The sequence below is a fragment of the Salmo salar genome, chromosome ssa09 (assembly GCF_905237065.1).
Source record: "Salmo salar chromosome ssa09, Ssal_v3.1, whole genome shotgun sequence".
NCBI lineage: Eukaryota > Metazoa > Chordata > Actinopteri > Salmoniformes > Salmonidae > Salmo > Salmo salar.
The window spans coordinates 86,452,993-86,477,831 of NC_059450.1; the positions used below are offsets into that span (position 1 = coordinate 86,452,993).

Below are 24,839 nucleotides of genomic sequence, written 5' to 3' on the forward strand. Positions count from 1 at the left end.
CAGAGAAAATGACTTTACCCCAGTCCTCAGCAGTCCAATCCCTGTACCTGCAGAATATTAGTCTGTCCCTGATGTTTTTCCTGAAATGGCTTCTTTGCTGCCCTTTGCTGCCCTTCTTGACACCAGGCCATCCTCCAAAAGTCTTCTCCTCACTGTGCGTGCAGATGCAATTCATCTGATCACTCTTCATAACATTCTGGAGTATATACAAATTGCCATCATACAAACTGAGGCAGCAGACTTTGTGAAAATTAATATTTGTCTCATTCTCAAAACTTTTGGCACGACCGTAGATACAAAGTACATCATATGTACCCAGTGTTAACAGATACGACAGAACAGAAACATCTTTCCCTTTGGGAGAAAATAAAATTAAATGTCATTCCTTTGTGCAGTAAACATTTTTCCTGGTACAGTAACGTGTGTAATCAATGTTGTCAGTTCTTAAACTGAACTGGAAAAAAAGTCCAGTCTATGTCAGTGTTTTAAATTATATTCCACCAGTCAGTCAACAGACCAGGTCTATGTCAGTATATTATATTATATTATATTCCACCAGTCAGTCAACAGACCAGGTCTATGTCAGTATATTATATTATATTCCACCAGTCAGTCAACAGACCAGGTCTATGTCAGTATATTATATTATATTCCACCAGTCAGTCAACAGACCAGGTCTATGTCAGTATATTATATTATATTCCACCAGTCAGTCAACAGACCAGGTCTATGTCAGTATATTATATTATATTCCACCAGTCAGTCAACAGACCAGGTCTATGTCAGTATATTATATTATATTCCACCAGTCAGTCAACCAATGTAATGAGATCTGACAGGGTGATGGGCCTGTCCTGGTCAGAGTACCTGTGAGACCTGACAGGGTGATGGTCATGTCCTGGTCAGAGTACCTGTGAGACCTGACAGGGTGATGGTCATGTCCTGGTCAGAGTACCTGTGAGACCTGACAGGGTGATGGTCATGTCCTGGTCAGAGTACCTGTGAGACCTGACAGGGTGATGGTCATGTCCTGGTCAGAGTACCTGTGAGATCTTTGAAGACACAGAGATTAAGGAATGAGAATGTTGCTGTGCCTGAAGCAGCCTGTTCTCTTGGAGAGGAGAACAGAAAGGACACATTAATATTATCAAATTAGAATGACTTATGTAGGAGGGCTAGGCCTATATGGTGAAAACATTACACAGGGCAGGTACATGAAGCTGGTTGGATGTAGACAGCAGTTTTGTGATATACTGCAGAACGCAGACAGAGTTGAACAACATGGTGTACCTGTTACATTGTACCTCATTGATAACCTTTCAAAATCAGATGTGTTGATTATCCAATACTCTTCCAAATCATTCTGTACCGACAACCTGACACTATTTAAAATCAGCTGTGTTGATAATCAGGTTGTCTCAGTAGCTTGTACCTGCATCATCATCATCATCAGTGGAGAGCTCCCAGAATGCTACAGGGTAGACAGAGAGGATTCAGGGAGGGGCTAGCTCTGACCAGTCCTTTCATCCAATCAGCAGCAAGAAGAGCGCGGTACTTTACGGTTGCCGTGGAGATCGATAGTGCTACTCAACAATGTGTGGTCGATCTGATCCTCCGCCGCCAGAACCTCCAGTACCGCTGCCTCAAACGCCACTCCCACGTTCGTATCATCCTTTGCACTGGTCTCGAAGTAGGGACAACAGCCGTTCTCCTCGCACCAGGCCCGAGCCTCGTCCTCCCCCACCTCCCTCTCCTCTTTGTCCACCTTGTTGCCCAGGACAACAAAGGGGAACCTCTCTGGGTCTCGTACGTCAGAGTAACACATGAACTCTTTCTTCCAGCTGGCCAGGTTCTGGAAGCTGTGCAGGTCGTCTACAGCGAAGGTGAGGAGGCAGCAGTCGGCGCCACGGTAGAACGGCGTCCTCAGGGACTTGAAGCGCTCCTGACCAGCCGTGTCCCAGATCTGAAGGGTCACCAGGCGCCCTTCCACCTGGAGAGAGGAAGTGAATGAAAACATTTATTGTACCAAAGAGAAACCTTTATTGCTCCCAAAAAGGATTAGATTTGTACATAATATGCACAGCAATCATAAAGATAAAACAGTAGACAGGGGAGGAAGAATCAATGACAGTAGCACAGCATATAATACATTTATTAAAACACATTCTGTGGGGTCAAAAAGCAGTCCACTGCACTAGCCTATATTGAGAATAGGGTGCAATTAGTCAAACTATAAATCAATTGAACAAATAACTGCTCAACCCCCCTCTCCGGGAATAGAAATGCGCAAACTGAATTAGGAACTGTATTTCCACATTTGGTTACGTTATAGCCTTATTCTGAAATAGATGCAAGACACAATACACCATAATGACAAATCAAAAACAGGTTTAGACATTTTTGCAAATGTATTAAAAACAAAAAGCTGAGTACTCAGTACTTTGTTGAAGCACATTAAGCAGCGATTACAGCCTTGAGTCTTTATGAGTATGACGCTACACGCTTGGCACACCTGTATTTGGGGAGTTTCTCCCATTCTTCTCTGTAGATATCTCAAGCTCTGTCAGGATGGATGGGGAGTGTCGCTGCGCAGCTATTTTCAGGTGTCTCCAGAGATGTTCGATCTGGTTCAAGTCTGGGCCACTCAAGGACATTCGGAGACTTTTCCCCAAGCCACTCCTGCATTGTCTTTGCTGTATACTTAGGGTCATTGTCCTGTTGGAAGGTGAACCTTCGCCCCAGTCTGAGGTCCTGAGCGCTCTGGAGCAGGTTTTCATCAAAGCTCTCTCTGTACTTTGCGCAATTGAATCTTTCCCTCGATCCTACCACCACCATGCTTCACCGTAGGGTTAGGGTTCACCGTAGGAATGGTGACAGGTTTCCTCCAGATGTGACACTTAGCATTCAGGCCAAAGAGTTTAATCTTGGTTTTATCAGACCAGAGAATCTTGTTTATCATGGTCTAAGAGTCTTTAGGTGCCATTTGGCAAACTCCAAGTGGGTTGTGGTGCCTTTTACTGAAGAGTGGCTTCCATCTGGCCACTCTACCATAAAGGCCTGAGATGGTTGTCCTTCTGGAAGGTTCTCCCATCTCCACAGAGGAACTCTGGAGCTCTGTCAGAGTTGACCATCGGGTTCTTGGTCACCTTCCTGACCAAGGCCTTTCTCCCTCGATTGCTCAGTTTGGCCGGGCTGCCAGCTCTAGGAAGAGTTTTGGTGGTTCCAAACTTCTGCCACTGTGTTCTCGGGGATCTTCAATGCTACAGACATTTTTGGCACCCTTCCCCAGATCTGTGCCTCGACACAATCCTGTCTCGGAGCTCTACGGACAATTCCTTCGACCTCATGGCTTGTTTTTTTTCTCTGATGTGCACTGTCAACTGGGGGACCTTATATAGACAGGTGTGTGCCTTTCCAAATCATTGGCAATCAATTGAATTAACCACAGGTGGACTCCAAGTTGTAGAAACATCAAGGATAATCAATGGAAACAGGATGCACCTGAGCTCAATTTCGAGTCTCATAGCAAGGGGTCTGAATACTTATGTAAATAAGTTTATAAAACCTAAAAACCTGTTTTCTCTTTGTCATTATGGGGTATTGTGTGTAGATTGATGAGGACATTTTTGTTTAATCTATTTTAGAATAAGGCTGTAACGTAACAAAATGGTGGAAAAAGTCAAGTGGTCTGAATACTTTCTAGATGAACTGAAGGTATTTATGCACTTATGTGGTCATGCGGTGCTGTGGTTAGTTGAGATGCAATACATTTCCAGAAAGGGACACAATAATAATTATTATTATTCAATTTCAGACAGAGCTTGGGTCTATCTCCTCACCTCCTTCTTAATTTCATTGGAGAAGAAGGTCCAAGGTCCCTCCTCTTATTTTGCAGTTTAAGAAGGCGATAAGGAGATAATGCGAAGAATAAAAAAAATACTAATTCAGAAACAGCTCTAAATCTGACCTCAAGGTCTCTGTTGAGGAACTCGACCCCGATGGTGTGGAAGGACTGGGAGTTGAAGCGGTCCGTGACGTAGCGGTTCATTAAGGAAGACTTTCCCACGCCACCATCCCCCAGCAGGATCACCTTTAACAGCAGGCTCTTCCCGCTCATCACAAACCTTCCTCTGCTGCTAGGCGGTGCAGCTCACCAGGCCATTCCAGGACCAGGCCACCTCCCTCCGCTGGCACGCTGGCTAGCCTGGAGCCGAGCCTCCTAGCCGGGTTACTGATCACTGTGACCCAGCCTCCACCTCGACACTAGGCTACTGGGCTAGTACTAGCAGGGTCAATGCAACCTGAAGGATGAGCAGAGAGATTTTTGTTATTGGTATTTGGAAGATGTTTCAGGTGTAGCGAAATGCTTATGCTCCAACGGCACATTAATGCCCAACAATACACACATCCCAGAAATGTAAAGGGAATTAAGAAATATTAGAATGAGCAATGTCAGAGTCCAGAAAATAAATATGTTCATGATGGTGTGTATAGACAGTACATCAATAGAAAAGGTGTGTACAGCAGTAGTTATATAGGATGAGCCTTGACTAGAATTCAGTATATACATATAAAGTGGGTGAAACAGTATGTACACCTTATTAAAGTGACCAGTGTTCAATGACTGTGTACATAGGGCAGCAGTTTTTAAGGGGCAGGGTTGAGTACCGGGTGGTAGCCAGCTATTAACAGTGACTAAGTTCAGGGCAGGGTACTGGGCGGAGGCCGGCTAGTGGTGACTATTTAACAGTCTGATGGCCTGGTGATAGAAAATGGTTTTCCGGCATTGATGCACCTGTACTGTCTCCGCCTTCTAGATGATGGTGAACAGGTCGTGGCTCGGGTGGCTGAGGTCCTTGATGATCTTCTTGGCCTTCCTGTGACACCGGGTGCTGTAGATGTCCTGGAGGGCAGGCAGTGTGCCCCCTGGTGATGTGTTGGGCTGAAAGCACCACCCTCTGGGGAGCCCTGCAATTGCAGACGGTGCAGTTGCCATTCCAGGTGGTGATACAGTCTGACAGGATGCTGTCAATGGTGCATCTGTAGAAGTTTGTGAGGTTCTTAGAGTCCAAGCCAAATTTCTTTAGCCTCCTGGACGTTGAAGAGGCGGTGTTGCGCCTTCTTCACCAAACTGTCTTTGTGGATAGACCATTTCAGGTGGTCAGTGATGTGCACCCTGAGGACCTTCAAGCTTTTCACCCTCTCCACTGTGGCTCGTCGATGTGGATGGGGGTGTGCTCCTTCTGCTGTCTCCTGAAGTCCACGATCAGCTCCTTCATTTTGTTGACGTTGAGGGAGAGGTTATTTTCCTGGCACCACTCTGCCAGAGCCCTCACCTCCTCCCTGTAGGATGTCTCGTCATTGTTAGTAATCAGGCCTAATACTGTTGTGTCGTCTGCAAACTTGATTGAGTTGGAGACGTGTGGCCACGCAGTCATGGGTGAACAGAGAGTATAGGAGGGGGCTGAGCATGCAGCCTTGTGGGGCCCCTGTGTTGAGGATCAGCGTAGCGGAGGTGTTGTTGCCTACCTTCACCATCTGGGGGCCCGTTAGGAAGTCCAGGACCCAGTTGCATAGGGCAGTGTTCAGAACCAGGGCCCCAAACTTAGTGATGAGCTTGGAAGGCACTATGGTGTTGAAGATAATGCTGTTAATCGACTACTGCTCTCTTACATAGGTATTCCTATTGTCCAGATCGGATAGGGTAGTGTGCAGTGCGATGGCGATTGTGTCATCCGTGGATCTGTTGGGGCAGTATGCAAATTGTAGTGGGTCGGGTAAGGTGGAGGTGATATGATCCTTAACTAGCCTCTCAAAGCACTTCATGATGACAGAAGTGAGTGCTACGCGCGATAGTCATTTAGTTCAGTTACCTTCGCTTTATTGGGTACAGGAACAATGGTGGACATCTTGAAGTGCGGACAGCAGACTGGGATATGGAGAGACTTAATATGTCCGTAAACACACCAGCCAGCTGGTCTAAACATGCTCTGACGAAGCAGATAGGGATGCCGTCTGGGCCGGCAGCCTTGCGAGGGTAACACACTTAAATATCTTACTCACGTCGGACACAAGGTGGAGGCCCTACATTTTCCTCGTAGTGGGCAAAGGTGTTTAGCTTGTCCGAGAGCATCGGTGTACACAACGTAGCTGGTTTTCCCCTTTATAATCCGTGATTGTCTGAGGTTCCTGCCACATACGTCTCATGTCTGAGCCGTTGAATTGCAACTCCACTGTCTCTGTACTGAAGTTTTGTCTGTTTGATTGCCTTACGGAGGGCATAGCTGGACTCATCCATGTTCCCAGTCATCTTACCGTGGTTAAATGCAGTGGTTCGCACTTTCAAATTTGTGTGAATGCTGCCTTTTGGCTTGGATAAGTTATACTCGTCACAGTGGAAACAACATCCTCTATGCACTTCCTGATCAATTCAGTCACTGAGTCAGTGTACACATCAATGTTTTATTTTTGTATTTTTTTGAGGCAATCCAGAACATTTCCCAGTCCGCGTTATCAAACAATCTTGAAGTATAGATTCCGATTGGTCAGACCAACGTTGAACAGGCCTTACCACGGGTATTTCCTGTTTCAGTTTCTGCCTATAGGAAGGGAGAAGCAGAATGTAGGTGTGATCTGATTTGCCGAAGGGAGAGCAGGGGAGGGCCTTGTAGTCTTCCTGGAAAGGGGAGTAGCAATGGTCAAGAATTATTGATGAGCGAGTAGCGCAGGCGATGTATTTATAAAACTTTGGAAGCGTTTTCCTCAGATTTGCTTTATTAAAGTCCCCAGCCAATATAAATTTGGCCTCATTATTTGCGGTTTCCAGTTCGTACAAAGTCCAGTGTAGTTCCTCAAGAGCCGTCATGTGTCGGCTTGAGGGGGAATATACACGGCCGTGATGATGGCCGAAGAAAATTAACTTGGAGGTAATGCGGTCGGCATTTGATAGTGAGGTATTCCATATCGGGAGAACAAAAGGACTTGAGTTCCTGTACATTACCACAATCACATCATGAGTAGTTAATCATGAAACACACCTCCGCCTCTCTTTCCCGCACAGTTCTTTCTTCTTGTCCATGCAATGTACGGAGAACCCCGCTGGCTGTATGGACAGGGACAATATACCTGGAGAGAGCCATGATTTCATGAAACAGTGCATGTTACAGTCCCTGATGTCTCTCTTGAAGGAGATCCTCGCCCTGAGCGCGTCTACTTTATTTTCCAGGGACTGAACGTTTAAGAGTAATATACTCAGAAGCGGTGGATGGTATGCATGCCTTCTGAGTCGGACTAAAAACCCACTCTGTATTCCTCTTCTCGTCGGCGGCATCTTGGAGCAGTGGAAATGCCTCTGGGGGTACGAACAAGAGATCCAATTCAGGAAAGCCTAATTTCTGGTCGAAATGCTGGTGAGGGACCGCCTATCTAATATCCAAAAGTTATTTTCAGCTGTAGGCAATAATGCAAGAAATGTTCTGAACAAGTAATATAAGAAATAAAAAACAACAAAAACGAAATACTGCAAAGTTGGCTACAAGCTAGGAATAGGGAGACCAAGTCTGTCAGCGCCATCTTGTACTTGTCAGTTAACAGCAGCATTATTATCGATACCTATATATATAAAAATTGGCTTTGTGTTCATGAGAGGCCGAAGACCTAACAGCAACCTGAGAGATACATGCTGGAAGATACTGACAATGAACACCACAATTTAGGCCTAGACAAAACAACATCAAGTAGCTGTCTCTCACCAGGAGGAGAAGTGGAGAGAGAGACTAGCTAGAGACAGAACAAAAGAGAATGGTTACTAAAACTGACAAACTCAAATAGCAGCAGCTTTAAAAATTGTAACAAAAATACTGATACAACAACATAATCTCTCTTCCAAAAGCCCTTGTATATGGAGCGCCATAAATCTGGTAACCTAGACTAACAGAACAACTATTTGGAAGTGATGTCCCTCCTGTCTGAGATGTGCTAGGTGAAGAGATATGTGTAAGGTCACCAGGGTGGTTGTCCTCAGGGACACCTGATAGGGGTGAATGACCCTGAGAAGAAACTCCCCCTCTCACAAACCCAGGGATTGGTTGAGCTGGAGATTGGCAAGTCGTAAAATGTACTACTGATGAGCTGAAGTTCCTCTGCTGTACATCACAATTCCCATGTTGTTGATAATGTAGAGACAGGAAGCAACCCTGAACCAGTGTACAGTATGGTTGAAAATCATGGTTCTTGATTTACAATACAGCTTCAGTAAACTGCTTCTTATTATGCCACATATGAGATATCCCAATAGATAGTTAGATAGTTAGCTAACTCACAACAACTCAGAATGTATCCTCCACTACCAGAGACTTTCATAACAACAACGATGAGTCAGGAAGATGAGCACTCGACTGCCTCAGGAATACATGACAACAACAAAAAAAGTTCCACCATAATTCGTCTTGGATCACTAAGATTAGGATCTGTATTTATCTATTTCATAATTATTGTTATGTTTATTGATAAGATATTAAGCATTTTTACCATAATTACCAATGCAAAAATTCTCATTACCGTGATAGTTTTGGAAGTCCAAAAAAGTCAAACAAGTCAATTTATAATATCTTTTTGTGTTTTTACATTCCTCACCTAATAAAATGGCCTGAGTTAAAACATGACACTGAAATCAAATATTTAAAATTGTATAAACATTTATTTAGCAATTTCACTCACAATATTTTCTGACAAATTGTCACAATTACTTGTGTATGTTATTTTTATGTACACAATTGGATAAACAAAAGACAAACTAAGATTCAGCCAAAATGGCAAAAGTATACGTTTGATTTTTCCTAAATACTGGCGCATTACGGTAATGAGAAGCAGGTTTCGGAGATGAGAATGCATGTTTCGGTAATGAGTGTTGCATAGTTTGCCATTGAAAAACTGTACTGAGCTCTATCAGAGATTCAGTAAGCCAATACATCATCAAACTGTCATTTGTTAATCCCAAATGACTTGCATAAAACTAAAATCATGGATTTTAATGCAATTGACTAATACACCCCTTATTATAGCATAATGACAAAAAAAGTTACTTAAATAAATCAAAAGGTCTTTGTGGGTAATATTGGCATATTAGGACATGGATGTGTTTGGTTCTAAGGTATTTTAGATGCATTTCTAAATTGAATGGGATCCTGCGAGCAAATGGCATAACATGATATGCCTATAAAATATCTAAATATGTGGGATATGGACAAGCAACTGTCTTGGGATATCTAACAAAAGTATAGGTAAGCGCTTAAAACAGGTACACGTCAAATTGGGGAATATCCTCCTTTAAGTGGTGGTTGCTCTTTGCTGAAACACAAACTCCAGATTGTGGCTTTAAGTAAATTAAAATGGGGTTTATAAACCCAGATTTCTTGACTACCCCCTACTTAATCAAATAACTGTTTTACAAAAACAAATCTATACAATAAGTGTAAGCAGTAGTCCTAGTAAATAATTAACGTTACCAGCATAGCACACCCATTGACTATACATTAGAATTAGCTTATTATCATTACCAAAACTGACCCTAAAAATGAGGCACGAATGAGAAGTATGTTTTGTAATGACAGGCCCTTAGCTCAATCTACCAGTAATAGGAGACTGCTGTTATGACTCAAAACAATTGACCACATCAGTAAAGCCCATTCATGCCTCCATGTTGATAAGGTCAATGGGTCTTTAAGTTTTTCCCAATTTTAGCTTTTTAGTCATGAGTGTAATGAGAAGGTTAAGTGTCGTAAAGAGGGTGTTTGAGAATAATATTCTCCTTCTGAAGGCCTTTAAAAAGGTTACATTTCATTTTTTTATTAAAAAAATATGTGAAGAAATGAAATTAACTTGTGCTCATCTAAGGCCTGCTCCTCTGACACATCATGGGGAATACAACTTCATTTTTAAAAAAGGATTGGAGTTTTTACAGCAACTTGAAAAAGTGTTATTGTAATGAGAAACATGTCAAAAGACACTTTTTACAAAAACAAATATTAGATTTTAATGTAAACTTCTATTAACGTATACAATTTTATGATTTATGGACAAACTACAGCAAAATATTTTGTGTTTTATTCAAATAAGTTAGCTAGCTAATGACCCGAGAATTTTATCTGGAAGCATTTCAGTGCATACAATTCAGGCGAAAATATTATATTCAGGCATCTTAATTTTTGAATAATATTTGATTCTTGCAGATACAGCATGGTTTTCTAACTCAATTTGCTCGTGCCATGGTTTCAACTGGTTTCATGAGAATCAACCAATTAACGTAGTAGCTAACCTCAACTAACTGCTATAGTTGTTCTGATGCCATTTTATTGTAGATAATAAAATCTGAGTGTTCCCATTCCGTAAATTATTACACAGGACATCTAGCTAGATATAGGGCTGAATAGCTAGCAAATGAAATGGCGACTATGTAATGATGATGATGATGATGATTTTAAAATAAAAAAAATAAGCCAGCCAGACTGTTACCGTTAGCTAGCTATATTTAGTGGATGGGTGGTGATGTTGACATCAATTGTTCTGAATTATTCAACTAAACTACGAATAAACAGACCGATTTGATCAAACGTGCAACATAATCAATATTACTACATGTGCATTCATTTAAGTAGTAAAATGGTTTTCGTTACCTCATTCTATACCATGATATGAGTCGTGGCTTGCCCAGTTTTGCATCTGAAATGTGATGTGCTATGAACTCGCTTGTTGGGGTTGCAGTGCGTCCCCAGGCTTTTAGAGTCCAGGGTAATCGTTATTCTAAACAGGTGCGTTTTGCAACGAAAACGAGAGTTGCGATTGGACACATGCAGGTTGTTCAGCCCCGTTTAATTCAGTTTGCTTCTGTTTAAGAACCGTTTTGCAACAGAATATGCGTAATGAATACGCCCTAGAGTTCAGTCGCGACGCCTGGTCCTAAAGCCCAGTTCACTTACCCATCCCTGGTCCATTTATTTATTTAGCTGTCAAATGTGGTCCATCCTCTGTGAGTCTGGATACTTCAACATGTTCAAATGGCCCTGCTTTGACTGTACATATTCTCTATTTTATGTGTTTTAAAATGTTTTATCGCTGAAGAAAATAACGTGAAAGTGCACAGTCAGTGTGTGATTCCACTCCAGAACTGTAGATGGTAGTAATGCATTAAAGTTTATTTGGCGTGAAGATCCCAGATTGCTTCCCTTTTTTTGCTGCTTCCCCCATTTTTCTCTCCACCCAAATACACATTTACAGAAGAAATTATTGAGTTCGGGGAGAGAGAAAAAGAGAGAAGAACGCGTCTACATTCATGTGTTTATTGTAATGATAACGGTAAGAATACGTGCGGTTTATTATGACCCTTGTAATATGTCTGATTGTGTCCCTCAAATTGGTTGTTTCAGCCAGAAAGATGGCTTTGATCCGTACTTTGACGTAGCTGGCTGGCTAGCTACAGTAGATCAGTATATTTAGTGGCTGTATATAGTGAAATATCACCGTGTAGCTATCATGTAAGTGATGGACAGACCAGAGCCATCTATTGCATGAAGCATATCTATTGGCCAATAACATCCATAGACTGTGACTAGTGTGCAGTGTACAAGCAGACAGAATCAGTGTACAAGCAGAAAGAATCAGTTTACAAGCAGTGTACAAGCAGACACAATCAGTGTACAAGCAGTGTACAAGCAGACAGAATCAGTGTACAAGCAGACAGAATCAGTTTACAAGCAGTGTACAAGCAGACAGAATCAGTGTACAAGCAGACAGAATCAGTGTACAAGCAGAAAGAATCAGTTTACAAGCAGTGTACAAGCAGACAGAATCAGTGTACAAGCAGACAGAATCCAAATAGAAGCATGATATCAGATCTATATAATGGTTCTCAGATGCCTGTGGAGGGGAGGCTGGGGGCCAGGCTGGTGCCCTGCTGTGTGTGGCTGTGTCTGGGGCTGCTGTGTCTCCTGTCCACCCTGCCCTGTTCCTGGTCCCAGGACCCCCTTAACGTTGGGGACCCCAAGGATATTGGAGACTCCATGGATGCAGATCAGGGTGCCTTCCAGCCGCAGAGTGCACTGTCTGACATGGAGTTCTCTTCCGTTGCCTCCTACCGCGGCCCCGGCAACAATGACTCGCGTGGCAACAAGGACCTGCCCATCCTGTTGTGGTGGAGTGCAGGACTCTTCCCTCATTTCCCCGGAGACACAGAACGCATCGACTGTCACACCTCCTCCTGTCTGGTCACACGCAATAGGAAGGTCTGTAGTTCTAGTATTATAGCTAGGTCTTCCAATGGTTTATACTGTTGTGTGATGTCCTAGCCTGTTCCCAGATCTGTTTGTGCTGTTTTGCCAACTCCTATGGCCATTGTCTCACCAAACAGATATGGGACCAGGCTAGTGTTTTCTTTGTGATCTGTTAATACATGTAGTTTATAATATGTTATTAATAATAGCCCCATGTCTTTTTCATGACCATGGATTTCAGTTTATATTGACTACAATGTGGATATGTATAAACTAGCACCATCCTAAATCTCTTTAGGTTCAACTGTACCGACGTACCTCCTCCATCATCTTCTATGGGACAGACTTCAGGGCCTACGAGGCTCCTCTTCCCAGACCCTCTCACCAGACCTGGGCCTTATTCCACGAGGAGTCCCCCATGAACAACTATGTCCTGTCCCACAGCCCAGGCATCAGGCTGTTTAACTACACAGGTACAGGAGACAGCGGGTCAACTCTTATCTTGTGTAAATAAAGTAAAGGGTACATGGAGCCAACAGTCGCTCACATAAAGAAATGAAGATTGCGTCCCAAATAGCACCCTATTCCCTATATAGTGCACTACTTTTGACCAGGGCCCATAGGGCTCTATATAGGGAATAGAGTGTTATTTGGGATGCAGTCTCGAAGGACAGCACTCACTTGAATGAATATAATTTGCAACTCAAAGCTTTGTTTGAATTTTATTTTTGTCAAAGCAACATGTCTTAATAAACCATACATTTCCCTTTGTTCATTTTGGATGTTCAACTCCACAGCCACCTTCAGGAGAGGTTCAGACTACCCTCTGACCCTGCAGTGGCTGCCCTCCCTGGGATACCTGCTCCAGCCTGTAGCCGTGTCTCTGGAGCAGAAGAACCGCTGGAGGAGAGAGGGTCTGGCCCCCATCATGTACATGCAGTCACACTGTGACGTCCCCTCTGACAGGGACAGATACGTACAGAAACTCATGAAGTACATAGAGGTACAGTGATATGGAATGTGTTCCCTCCTAGCCTAGATGTTTTGATATAAAGGAATGTTGTCTGGTTTTTATTATCTAATGATTTAGCAGACTGGCAACCATTTGTGTGAATTGAGCCCTTTAGTCTGGTCCAAACTTTTCTCTCATCTACCTCTTTGTCCCCTGTTCCCCCACCCACTCTCCTTTTCTCTCTCTCGCGCTCTCTCTCTCTCTTGCCCCCCTCCCTCTAGGTGGACTCGTATGGGAAATGTCTGAACAGTAAGCCCCTCCCTCAGTCCCTGGAGGACACAAGCACGGCCACAGGGGAGGACGCCGGCTTTATGAGCTTCACGGCACGCTACAAGTTCCACCTGGCCCTGGAGAACGGCCTGTGTCAGGTAAGAGAAAGAGGAGAGAGGAGCAAGGGAGTGATAGAGAGACAATTTTAGGTTTTTAGGCATGTTTGAAACTCATGTTTTTTTAGCTTGTCCTTAATGATTTTATTGTTGTTTAGACATCCTTTGTGTTTATTTTTTTTATTAATCTCTCTTATACAATATGAACTGAATGGTGAATAATGTATTGTCATTTTGGAGTCACTTTTATTTGAAATAAGAATAGAAGATGTTTTCGAACACTTCTACGTGAATCTGGATACTACTATAATTATGGATAATCATGAATTCATCTTTAAAAAGTTTGAGGTAGGAAAAAAAAATAGCTAACGTCCCGTATTATTGATAAAGGTGAGAGGTTAGCCTTTTTGGGGGGAGGGGGTGTGATCTTTGTTCTTCTGTAACTTTCTCCCTCATCATTATGTCAAATGAAAGGTGACATTCTGTAAAGTCGCCTCATATTAAACAAATTGAGAGTGTATACTGAACAAAAATATAAACGCAACAGGTAAAGTGTTGGTCCCATGTTTCATTAGCTGAAATAAAAGATCCCAGAAATGCTTCATATACACAAAAAGTTTGAGTGTAACTCTCAAATTGTGTGCATAAATTTGTTTACATCCCTGTTAGGAAGCATTTCTCTTTTGCCAAGATAATCTATCTACCTGACAGATGTGGCATATCAAGAAGCTGATTAAACAGCATGATCATTACACAGGGGCAGCTTGTAAAATGTGCAGTTTTGTCACACAACACTATGCCACAGATCGATGTCTCAAGTTTTGAGGGAGTGTGCAATGGGCATGCTGACTGCCGGAATGTTCACCAGAGCTGGTGCCAGAGAATTGAATGTTCATTTCTCTACCATAAGCCGCCTCCAACGTCGTTTTAGAGAATTTGGCAGTACGTCCAACCGGCCTGACAATCGCAGACCACATGAAACCACGACAGCCCAGGACCTCCACATCCGGTTTCTTCACCTGCGGGATCGTCAGAGGGGGAGCTGAGGAGTATTTCTGTCTGTAATAAAGCCCTTTTGTGGGGAAAAACGTATTCTGACTGGCTTGGCCTGGCTCCCCAGTGGGTGGGCCTGGCTCCCAAGTGGGTGGGCATATGCCCTCCTAGGCTGCGCCCCTGCCCAGTCATGTGAAATCCATAGATTAGGGCCTAATTTATTTATTTCAATTGACTGATTTCCTTATGTGAACTGTAATTCAGTAAAATGTTGAAATTGTTCATTTTTTTATTCCGTATATAAAGAATGATATTTGTTTGTGGATGGATTTACTTCTACCGCATGAAGACTATTGCGCTACAATTTTGCGCATTGAAGATCCATTAAATCTTTTTTTTTTTTTTTTAAACGTTCGAACTATAAGGCGTAGGCACTTCCTGGTTACTTTCATAGTGTATTGTCTTTTTATTTATTTTTGTCTCTTTCATTTCATTGTTTTAACTGTAAAGCGTGTTGTGATTTCAAATGCACTTTAAATAAAGTTGGATTTAATTTAATTTCCTCCAGGACTACATGACAGAGAAGCTATGGCGCCCTCTCCACCAGGGCTGTGTACCAGTCTACCGCGGCTCCTCATCAGTAGCCGACTGGATGCCCAACAACCTCTCTGTCATCCTTATCGATGACTTCCCATCACCTCAGGACCTAGCCAAGTTCCTCAAGGCGTTGGATGAGAACGATGAAGAGTATGCTAAGTATTTACAGTTTAAGAAGCCGAGCCACGTTACCAACGTTGGCCTGTTGGAGGCACTGGAGAGCAGGGAGTGGGGCGTGAACGACATGAGCAAACCCAACTACCTCAACGGCTTTGAGTGCTATGTCTGTGACCAGGAGAATACCAGACTGGCAATTGAACGGGCCTATAGGAAAGCCCCAGAGAAGAGCCCGCCCCCCCAGCCTAAGATGGCCAATAATTCTCATATGGGATGTCCTCTACCCAGCCCAGGGTTTGGAGACCTTCAGGATCTACACATCAATGACAGGTAGACACCACCAGCCTCAGAAATAAAGGCTTTAACCTTATAGTACATTATGACAGTGTACTGTTTACATTGAGAGATATTCCTCCATTGAGTGTCTTAACATGTCTTAACATACACACACACACACGTGTGTTTTTTTTCTCCTAACATTTCAAATAAACTGCTGTGTTTATTAGCCTTATTTATTTGTGTGTGTTTTTTTCCAGCTGGGTCCAGATGTGGCCGCAGGACTACTGGCAGAGCCTAGATCAGGCTGAAGGATTGGAGTCTCTCATCAGACATAACGAGTCAGACCCTGCACTGCTCTGGCATCACATCCAGGAGTTGGCTATGAGGAGGGCCAGAGGACAGGCATAACTAGTCGAACCCTGCACTGCTGAGGAACCACATACAGTAGGAGAGCCAGAGGTAACTGAGAAAGTTCCTTATTGCCAGTGTTTTTTGACAGAAAGAGGACAAGGAAAGAAAGCCATCTAATTGTCTAGAGACTTGCACCCCTTAACCAGTGGGGCCAAACGCAAACCTGAGAGATGTGGACCAGCAATAAGAATCAATGAACTGCTACTGAACTATCGGTAGTGTAGACTAAAGGATAGAGAAGATGTACAAAAATATATATATCACAGTACTGCTTTATAATGTTGTCCACTTGAGATGCCTGGTACCCTCATCTGTGGTACAAAAGGGCCTAATTTGTGTCCAAGTTACAGTAATGTTTTGTTATCTCAAACCTGTCGCCAATAGTTGTCTTTTCAACACTCAATAATGTACATTTTTTATACTCTATATTTATCATGTTTATATAAATCAATTTTATTGTTTTTCTGAGTCAAAGCATCAATTTAAAAATAAACGTTTGAACGAAAATCGTAGTTATTTACTTTGCATAGTCAAGCCTGAAAGTAGAAAATTGTACCCAACTGCCAATCTACATATCCAGTTCCCAGTTAACTATTGTCATTACGTAATAATATTTAGAGGCTTTTACATACAGTATCTTCATATTTCACAATACATTCACCAAGTTACAACATTAAAGGTACAATGCAGACGTTTTTATCTCAATGTCAAACCATTTCTGGGTAACAGTTAAGTATCTTACTGTGATTGTTTTAAATTAAAATGGTCTAAAATAAAATGTATTAATTCTTAGCAAAAAGCAATTTCTCAAGCAAGAATTTAGCTAGGACTGTCTGGGAGCGGTTTGAGTCCTAACTGGACGAGCCTAATGGGAGGGTTATCTAACATGACAACTAGCTGTTATTCGCTGAGCGGTTTGAAACTCTCTGTTATTGGTCTATTAACTCATTCCGCCTGGTGATGTCACCAGACAGTCCTAAACTCCATCCCACAAAAACAGGCTGAAATTTCAGGTGGTCTTTTCAAACAGCTCTTACACTAAAAGGGAATTATCATAATTTTCACAATTTCACAGTATTATTCCAACCTCCATAGTGTGGAATTATAAAACACAGGAAATCATGTTTTTGACTGCACTGGGCCTTTAAGGAGAAAAAGGCAACAAAAAAAGTGGACATTGAAACGGACGGAAGATTCAACTATATCAGTAATATGATCAGATTATTATCTTTACCAACCCTAAACCATAGAATAACTGCCATAGTATTTCAGTGTTAACCTCATTCAATTCAGTAGGACCCATACAAAGGTCTAAAAACAAAATGTGACACATGGAAATTCCTGTCAAAATGAAGGTGCAGTATCCCCTGTCTGTTAGCAGACGACAGGTCTTGATAGGAGAGAGCAGTTATATCAGCCATCCAGTCTTGTCACCTCTGTGGCCATGAAGGAAAAGAGACGGGGAGACAAGGGGATGAAGCTATCTACAAGACGTTGGCGTAGCAGCTCTCACAATGGACTGTCCCTTTGTGCAGGAACATGTTGTACAGAAAGTCTCCCATTGGCTTACTGCAAACACCACACTGCAACAAGAACAACAGCATAGTGTTAATGTAGCACAGCCAAGACTATATGAAGGCTTAGTTCTGGTCTGCAATGATGCTACCTGCTAGCAACACAGCTGCTATACCACTGAAACAACCCTTTTTATAACTACCGCAATCTCTACAGCTGATACAGGGTTAACGTGTATAACCTATAACATGATTGTAACCAGAGTTTAACATGTTAATAACCAGGTTTAGTTACCTTGAAGCAGGCCGGGTGGCAGGAGATGTTGAGGTGCTCGATGGTGATCTTGGCATCGTTACCCACCTGCTCTCCACAGTACGTACAGGCAGACGTCATGGTAGACCTAGAGGAGGGGGGAGAGGTGTTGAGCATGGGACACAGCTCTAATCGATCAAAGCCTGTATCTACAAGTTTCCAGCCAAGGAAAGACAAAATGATATGTGTGTCCATCAAAGTTATTATAGTTTTGGTATTTAATAGTTGTTATTATGTCTGTTCATTTTTAGAGTTTTATTTTAAGTTTAGTTTCCGTTCGTTTTCAGACTTTATTTAGTTTCAGTTTAATAAAAAACATTTCTATTTTGTTTGTAAACTTAGTTTCAGTTTTAGAAAGTAGCCAATGGGTGGGTGGCTAAGAGCCATTTATATGTTGTAGGTCTATAGTGTTTTATGGGCGGGGGGGGGGGGTGTCACTTCTTACCACTTGGGGGGCAGTAATACACAAGGTGATGGACCAGGACCATAGACGTGGATAGACATAACATCTGGATCTGTGTCATGATGGAGATGATAAGGTGATGGACCATAGACAGACACAACATCTGGATCTGTGTCATGATGGAGATGATAAGGTGATGGACCATAGACAGACATAACATCTGGATCTGTGTCATGATGGAGATGATAAGGTGATGGACCATAGACAGACATAACATCTGGATCTGTGTCATGATGGAGATGATAAGGTGATGGACCATAGACAGACATAACATCTGGATCTGTGTCATGATGGAGATGATAAGGTGATGGACCATAGACAGACATAACATCTGGATCTGTGTCATGATGATGTCTGAGGGGGAATCTCCATCTTGAAATAATCCATGTTCTTCTACACCAGGAAAATTCATTGGCTGATCCCTCCTGATGACCCAGCTGTCGTGACTCCAACCGGGTCATCAGGTCATGCCAACCGGGTCATCAGGTCATGCCAACCGGGTCATCAGGAGAAATCAGTCAAATAAGTTGGAAGTCCCGCTCAGTTGACTAAATCAAAATGGTGAAAGTTCTCAATGGTGCTGCCCATGGTAATACAGGCTTTTGGCAACTAGACTACATACAAGGCCATAGGTTTGGTTTGGTTTAAATTATAAATCAATCCTAATGTGACTTGGATTTAAAGGATAAGTGCCTAGACTGGTGCAAGAAATATGGTGGAAGGAAACTCTCTTGCCCATGTTTACACCAATCCAAAGCTTTTTTAACTTTAGTAGCAGATGTAAGAAGAATGATGTACCTTTATCTGACAGAAGAGAGAGGAAAAAACAACTAATATAACGTCAAATGTGCCATGACTTCATTAAGCACGTATCACTGGCTAACCCCTTCAAATAGTTCTAATAGAAACAGCTGGAACTACAGCACCAAAAACATGCTTCACAAATCTATCAGTTCACAGCCTGCCAGCCAGCCTGCCAGCCAGCCAGCCTGCCAGTGTGTGTTTTTCTGTTCAAACAAACAATATTCTGTGGTTTCTAACTCTTGGGATACAGGGGCAGAAACCAGATCCAGTGGATAAACATCCGTCCTTTACCTGTCCGAACTGGGGAGGTGACTCTGTAAACATGCCCCTCCGCAGGTACTTAATACACTGCCAGGTTGACCCTCTGTCTGGACAGTGATTCAGTATGCATGCAAAGTGCTCCCGCAGTGACTTCAGGAGGACCTGTGCCAACTGTCTTGCAACAGTAGTGACTGCAGGTGTGCCTCAAAGTTGAGACAGCACGGCACCACATCAGACTGCGACTGGCTGTCAGTTTGAAGTTGGTCGTGTGTGGATTGAGAACGGCTCCAGCATCTTCACAAGCTGTTGTAGCTTGGCCCAGTTACGCTCCGTGCTCGCCCTCGGATTTCTTCCCTGTTAGCTAGTGATCGCTAATGACAGTGATGCACAAGATAGGTGGTCTATTTGAAACATCGGCATCTACTGGCAGCATTTACCTGCCAGATTCAGAAGCTCAAACCACATTAGGAAAAAAAAGCTTGAAAGCCACGTTTTATATTTTTGGTTAAAATTTAGATGCAAAAACCTAAAAGTAACTTAATTTATGATGGTTTTTATTGAATTGTTTTGCAGTCAAAGATAATAGTTTCAGTTTTTCAAATGTTGCGTTTTATTTTATTTTTTCTTCAGTTTACTAAATCGGTTTTCCAATTTTAGTTTTATTTTAGTTTCAGTTTTGATTTACTATAATAACCTTGGTGTCCATGCCACTTATTTGCCAATCTGAAGGAACTGGATAGGTGTAAGCAATAAAGTTTGATTTGAATATGGTGATGACCCCGCTCCACCCATCTAGTCTTGTAGCTTCCTTCTGCTGTGTTGATTACACCTATCTGGGTTCCTTCAGATTTGGACAACAAGGGCCAAGGAGTTATTTTCAAAGTGTGGCGTGGTCAAAGTATTGTTACCTGGTGTAAGGGCTGCTGTAGGAATAGCTGGTAGAACTAGACGTTACATAGTCAGGATCGTTGTCTCTGGTGTTGTGCTTGGTTAGGTCTGTAGCGTTCACGTACTCCTTCAGATACACAAAACCCCTTTCAGAGGAGAGAGAAGGGCGGAGTAGAGGGGTCAGCGAGAGATACTTATTGTAACCATCACATTGATAACCATCACATAGTAACAATCACGTTGATAATAACTTTCACATAGTAACCATCATTACTAGAGTAACTGGTATAACTCACTGTACTTCTAACGTTCTACCCCCATCCTTCTCATGATTCACTCACTTCTTGGACTCGGTGTCTGGTGACGTGGGTCTCTGGTTGGCAGAACTGTCCAAGGTCCTGGAGTAGGAGCTAGAACTAGAGGAAATAATACTGTATATCAGACAGTGTGTCATTATGGGTCAAATAGAACATAGCAGAGAAATAGAATGGGAAAGAAAAACACAGGACAGACTATACTGGTATGTCTATGAGTTGTACCAGAGAGGTTTGATACAGAGGACAGACTATACTGGTATGGACAGACTATACTGGTATGGACAGACTATACAGGTATGGACAGACTATACTGGTGTCTATGAGTTGTACCAGAGAGGTTTGATACAGAGGACCGACTATACTGGTATGGACAGACTATACTGGTATGGACAGACTATACTGGTATGGACAGACTATACTGGTATGGACAGACTATACTGGTATGGACAGACTATACAGGTATGGACAGACTATACTGGTGTCTATGAGTTGTACCAGAGAGACTTGATACAGTGGACAGACTATACAGGTATGGACAGACTATACAGGTATGGACAGACTATACTGGTATGGACAGACTATACTGGTATGGACAGACTATACTGGTATGGACAGACTATACAGGTATGGACAGACTATACTGGTGTCTATGAGCTGTACCAGAGAGACTTGATACAGTGGACAGACTATACAGGTATGGACAGACTATACTGGTATGGACAGACTATACTGGTATATCTATGAGTAGTACCAGAGAGGCTTGATACAGAGGACAGACTATACTGGTATGGACAGACTATACTGGTATGTCTATGAGTAGTGCCAGAGAGGCTTGATACAGAGCTCAACACAACAGTCAGGGAGGTAACCTTAGATCCAATACAGATAGATAATACAGCTGCTTTAGCCTAAATCTCTTACTGGGTCTCCCTCTTACCACCAGTACTATATTATATATTCACCAGGTACAACTAGTGGATAACCTGTATGTGCTATGACCCTCACAGTTTCTCTTGGATAACCTGTATGTGCTATGGCCCTCACAGTTTCTCCTGGATAACCTGTATGTACTATGGCCCTCACAGTTTCTCCTGGATAACCTGTATGTGCTATGGCCCTCACAGTTTCTCCTGGATAACCTGTATGTGCTATGACCCTCACAGTTTCTCCTGGATAACCTGTATGTGCTATGACCCTCACAGTTTCTCTTGGATAACCTGTATGTGCTATGACCCTCACAGTTTCTCCTGGATAACCTGTATGTGCTATGACCCTCACAGTTTCTCCTGGATAACCTGTATGTGCTATGACCCTCACAGTTTCTCCTGGATAACCTGTATGTGCTATGACCCTCACAGTTTCTCCTGGATAACCTGTATGTGCTATGACCCTCACAGTTTCTCCTGGATAACCTGTTTGTGCTATGACCCTCACAGTTTCTCCTGGATAACCTGTATGTGCTATGACCCTCACAGTTTCTCCTGGATAACCTGTATGTGCTATGACCCTCACAGTGTCTCCTACATATATCTTTAGAGTCCCAAAATATCACATGTATTTGGTTTCCTATCTTACTACCAATAGATTCCTTACTATCATAGAAGCCCTAGCTTAGGTATCTCCAACTATAACATTCATTAGGTTCCCGTTCCACGTATCCCTTCCTTAAGCACAGCAACAAAGAGAGTGTTGTGGAGATTTTAGATTACAGCAGACAATGGGAAGGTATGCTATGACAGACATGAGGAAACATGAAGAGATATGAACATGTTGCTGTGTAAGACATAACGTGACACTCACCGGTCCATTGAAGGCTTTGGGTCTCTGTGATGAAGAGACAGTAATATCGTCAGAACACCCACTTCTAGAGAATGGCTTCCAATAGCCACACTGGGCACAGATGTCAATTCAACGTGTATTCCACGTTGGTTCAATGTAATTTCATTGAAATGATGTGGAAACAATGTTGATTCAACCAGTGTGTGCCTAGTGGGTTCTCATCCAAGTCTCTAACTTGTCACTACTTCTTCTAACTTGTCCCTTCTCAACTGTGATGCTAAGCTGTATGTCTCCCTGTAAAGAATGTCTCTGTCTGCCAATAGTCAACCAGCTAGCCTTTCAGATGTCTCTTTAACATGACTTTAGTCACTTCTCACCTGTAGCAAGCTATGTACGTCTCCTTCTGCCAGTGGTTCCCCCTCCCAGAGGATAGGTAGATGAATGGCAGGGATTATGTTTCAATGGCTGCTTTACTGGCTAACAAAGGTGTGGTCTAACACTTCTGTACTTCTGTACTACCTTACCGACCTCTCCTCCCCTTCTAGTCAAACTGCAGTTAACCATTACTCTCTCTCTCTCTCTTTCTTTCTATTTCTCTTTCGCTCTTTCTTTGGTCTCTCTCTCATTCTTTCTCTCTCTCTTTCTCTCTCTCTCTCTCTCTCTCTCTCGCTCTGTCTCTGGTATTTTCTCACTCTCTCTCTCCTTCCTCTCTCTAACATGCTTCTAGCATTATGCTGATAATGTTAGTCAATGATTAAAGGCATTGTGTTGTAAAATAAAGACTAATACATCCTATAGGGGTGGTCATATAATCAAGGTCATACCTCTTCTCTTTATAGACAGTAGGTGCACTCCATCTATCCCATGGTGAATCACTGTCAGATGACCTGCAACACAAACACACACACCATTAAGACATCATACATACCACTCCCATAGGAAGACACCACGGTAACGTCATGCACACAGTGATGGATGTAAAGAGATCAGTTTACTAGAGATGTATGGGAAAGGGCTAACGGGAATATATCTGACCTATATCCTATATACAGCAGCACCAATTCAGTCTGTATTCTGGTTCACTGGGCTGAGGGTGTTACTAATGGAGGACAGAGGCTGAGGGTGTTACTAATGGAGGACAGAGGCTGAGGGTGTTACTAATGGAGGACAGAGGCTGAGGGTGTTACTAATGGAGGACAGAGGCTGAGGGTGTTACTAATGGAGGACAGAGGCTGAGGGTGTTACTAATGGAGGACATAGAAAGAGGCTGAGGGTGTTACTAATGGAGGACATAGAAAGAGGCTGAGGGTGTTACTAATGGAGGACATAGAAAGAGGCTGAGGGTGTAACTAATGGAGGACATAGAAAGAGGCTGAGGGTGTTACTAATGGAGAACATAGAAAGAGGCTGAGAGCGTTACTAATGGAGGACAGAGGCTGAGGGTGTTACTAATGGAGGACAGAGGCTGAGGGTGTTACTAACAGAGGTTATAGAAAGAGGCTGAGGGTGTTACTAATGGAGAACATAGAAAGAGGCTGAGAGCGTTACTAATGGAGGACAGAGGCTGAGGGTGTTACTAATGGAGGACAGAGGCTGAGGGTGTTACTAATGGGGGTTATAGAAAGAGGCTGAGGGTGTTACTAATGGAGGACAGAGGCTGAGGGTGTTACTAATGGAGGACAGAGGCTGAGGGTGTTACTAATGGAGGAGATAGAAAGAGGCTGAGGGTGTAACTAATGGAGTACAAAGAAAGAGGCTGAGGGTGTTACTAATGTAGGTTATAGAAAGAGACTGAGGGTGTTACTAATGGAGGACATAGAAAGAGGCTGAGGGTGTTACTAATGGAGGACAGAGGCTGAGGGTGTAACTAATGGAGGACAGAAGCTGAGGGTGTACCTAATGGAGGACAGAGGCTGAGGGTGTTACTAACAGAGGTTATAGAAAGAGACTGAGGGTGTTACTAACAGAGGTTATAGAAAGAGGCTGAGGGTGTTACTAATGGAGAACATAGAAAGAGGCTGAGAGCGTTACTAATGGACGACAGAGGCTGAGGGTGTTACTAATGGAGGTTATAGAAAGAGGCTGAGGGTGTTACTAATGGAGGACAGAGGCTGAGGGTGTTACTAATGGAGGACATAAAGAGGCTGAGGGTGTTACTAATGGAGTACATAGAAAGAGGCTGAGGGTGTTACTAATGTAGGTTATAGAAAGAGGCTGAGGGTGTTACTAATGGAGGACAGAGGCTGAGGGTGTAACTAATGGAGGACAGAGACTGAGGGTGTAACTAATGGAGGACAGAGGCTGAGGGTGTTACTAATGGGGTACATAGAAAGAGGCTGAGGGTGTTACTAATGGAGTACATAGAAAGAGGCTGAGGGTGTTACTAATGGAGTACATAGAAAGAGGCTGAGGGTTTTACTAATGGAGGACAGAGGCTGAGGGTGTTACTAATGGAGTACGTAGAAAGAGGCTGAGGGTGTTACTAATGGAGAACATAGA

At 42.9% G+C, this 24,839-nt stretch overlaps 3 protein-coding genes across 5 annotated transcripts in view; 1 reads left to right on the plus strand and 2 right to left on the minus strand.

Moving 5' to 3' along the window:
* Window positions 1-638: 638 nt before the first annotated feature.
* Window positions 639-10,927, minus strand: rab9b (RAB9B, member RAS oncogene family). Of its 2 annotated transcripts, XR_001330253.2 has the most exons (4): window positions 10,674-10,927; window positions 3,968-4,301; window positions 1,044-1,990; window positions 639-999 (listed from the first exon to the last, which is right to left on the minus strand). XR_001330253.2 is itself a non-coding variant. In XM_014213151.2 (3 exons), exons 2-3 carry the CDS (start codon window positions 4,115-4,117, stop codon window positions 1,532-1,534), a joined length of 609 nt encoding a protein of 202 aa, XP_014068626.1. In that variant the 5' UTR covers window positions 4,118-4,301; window positions 10,674-10,927; the 3' UTR covers window positions 639-1,531. The 2 variants fall into 2 exon arrangements, 1 of the variants encoding a protein (XP_014068626.1); XM_014213151.2 differs by having other exon boundaries at window positions 639-1,990.
* A 338-nt stretch (window positions 10,928-11,265) lies between these two features.
* fut11 (fucosyltransferase 11 (alpha (1,3) fucosyltransferase)) lies at window positions 11,266-16,508 on the plus strand. Its single transcript, NM_001139988.1, is given in 7 exon segments — window positions 11,266-11,352; window positions 11,910-12,278; window positions 12,565-12,739; window positions 13,064-13,269; window positions 13,500-13,646; window positions 15,166-15,641; window positions 15,848-16,508. Coding segments are annotated over 7 exon segments (1,533 nt in total). The 5' UTR covers window positions 11,266-11,343; the 3' UTR covers window positions 15,999-16,508.
* Window positions 16,430-24,839, minus strand: part of znf185 (zinc finger protein 185 with LIM domain) — a 31,767-nt gene continuing 23,357 nt past the window's right edge. For both annotated transcript variants that reach the window (XM_045724152.1, XM_045724153.1), the window contains exons 18-23: window positions 23,165-23,227; window positions 22,362-22,385; window positions 20,586-20,660; window positions 20,265-20,390; window positions 17,811-17,916; window positions 16,430-17,584 (exon numbers count right to left, since the gene is read on the minus strand). In XM_045724152.1, the coding sequence (XP_045580108.1) occupies window positions 17,486-17,584; window positions 17,811-17,916; window positions 20,265-20,390; window positions 20,586-20,660; window positions 22,362-22,385; window positions 23,165-23,227 (493 nt within the window). In that variant the 3' untranslated portion in view covers window positions 16,430-17,485. The remainder of the gene's footprint in view (window positions 17,585-17,810; window positions 17,917-20,264; window positions 20,391-20,585; window positions 20,661-22,361; window positions 22,386-23,164; window positions 23,228-24,839) is intronic.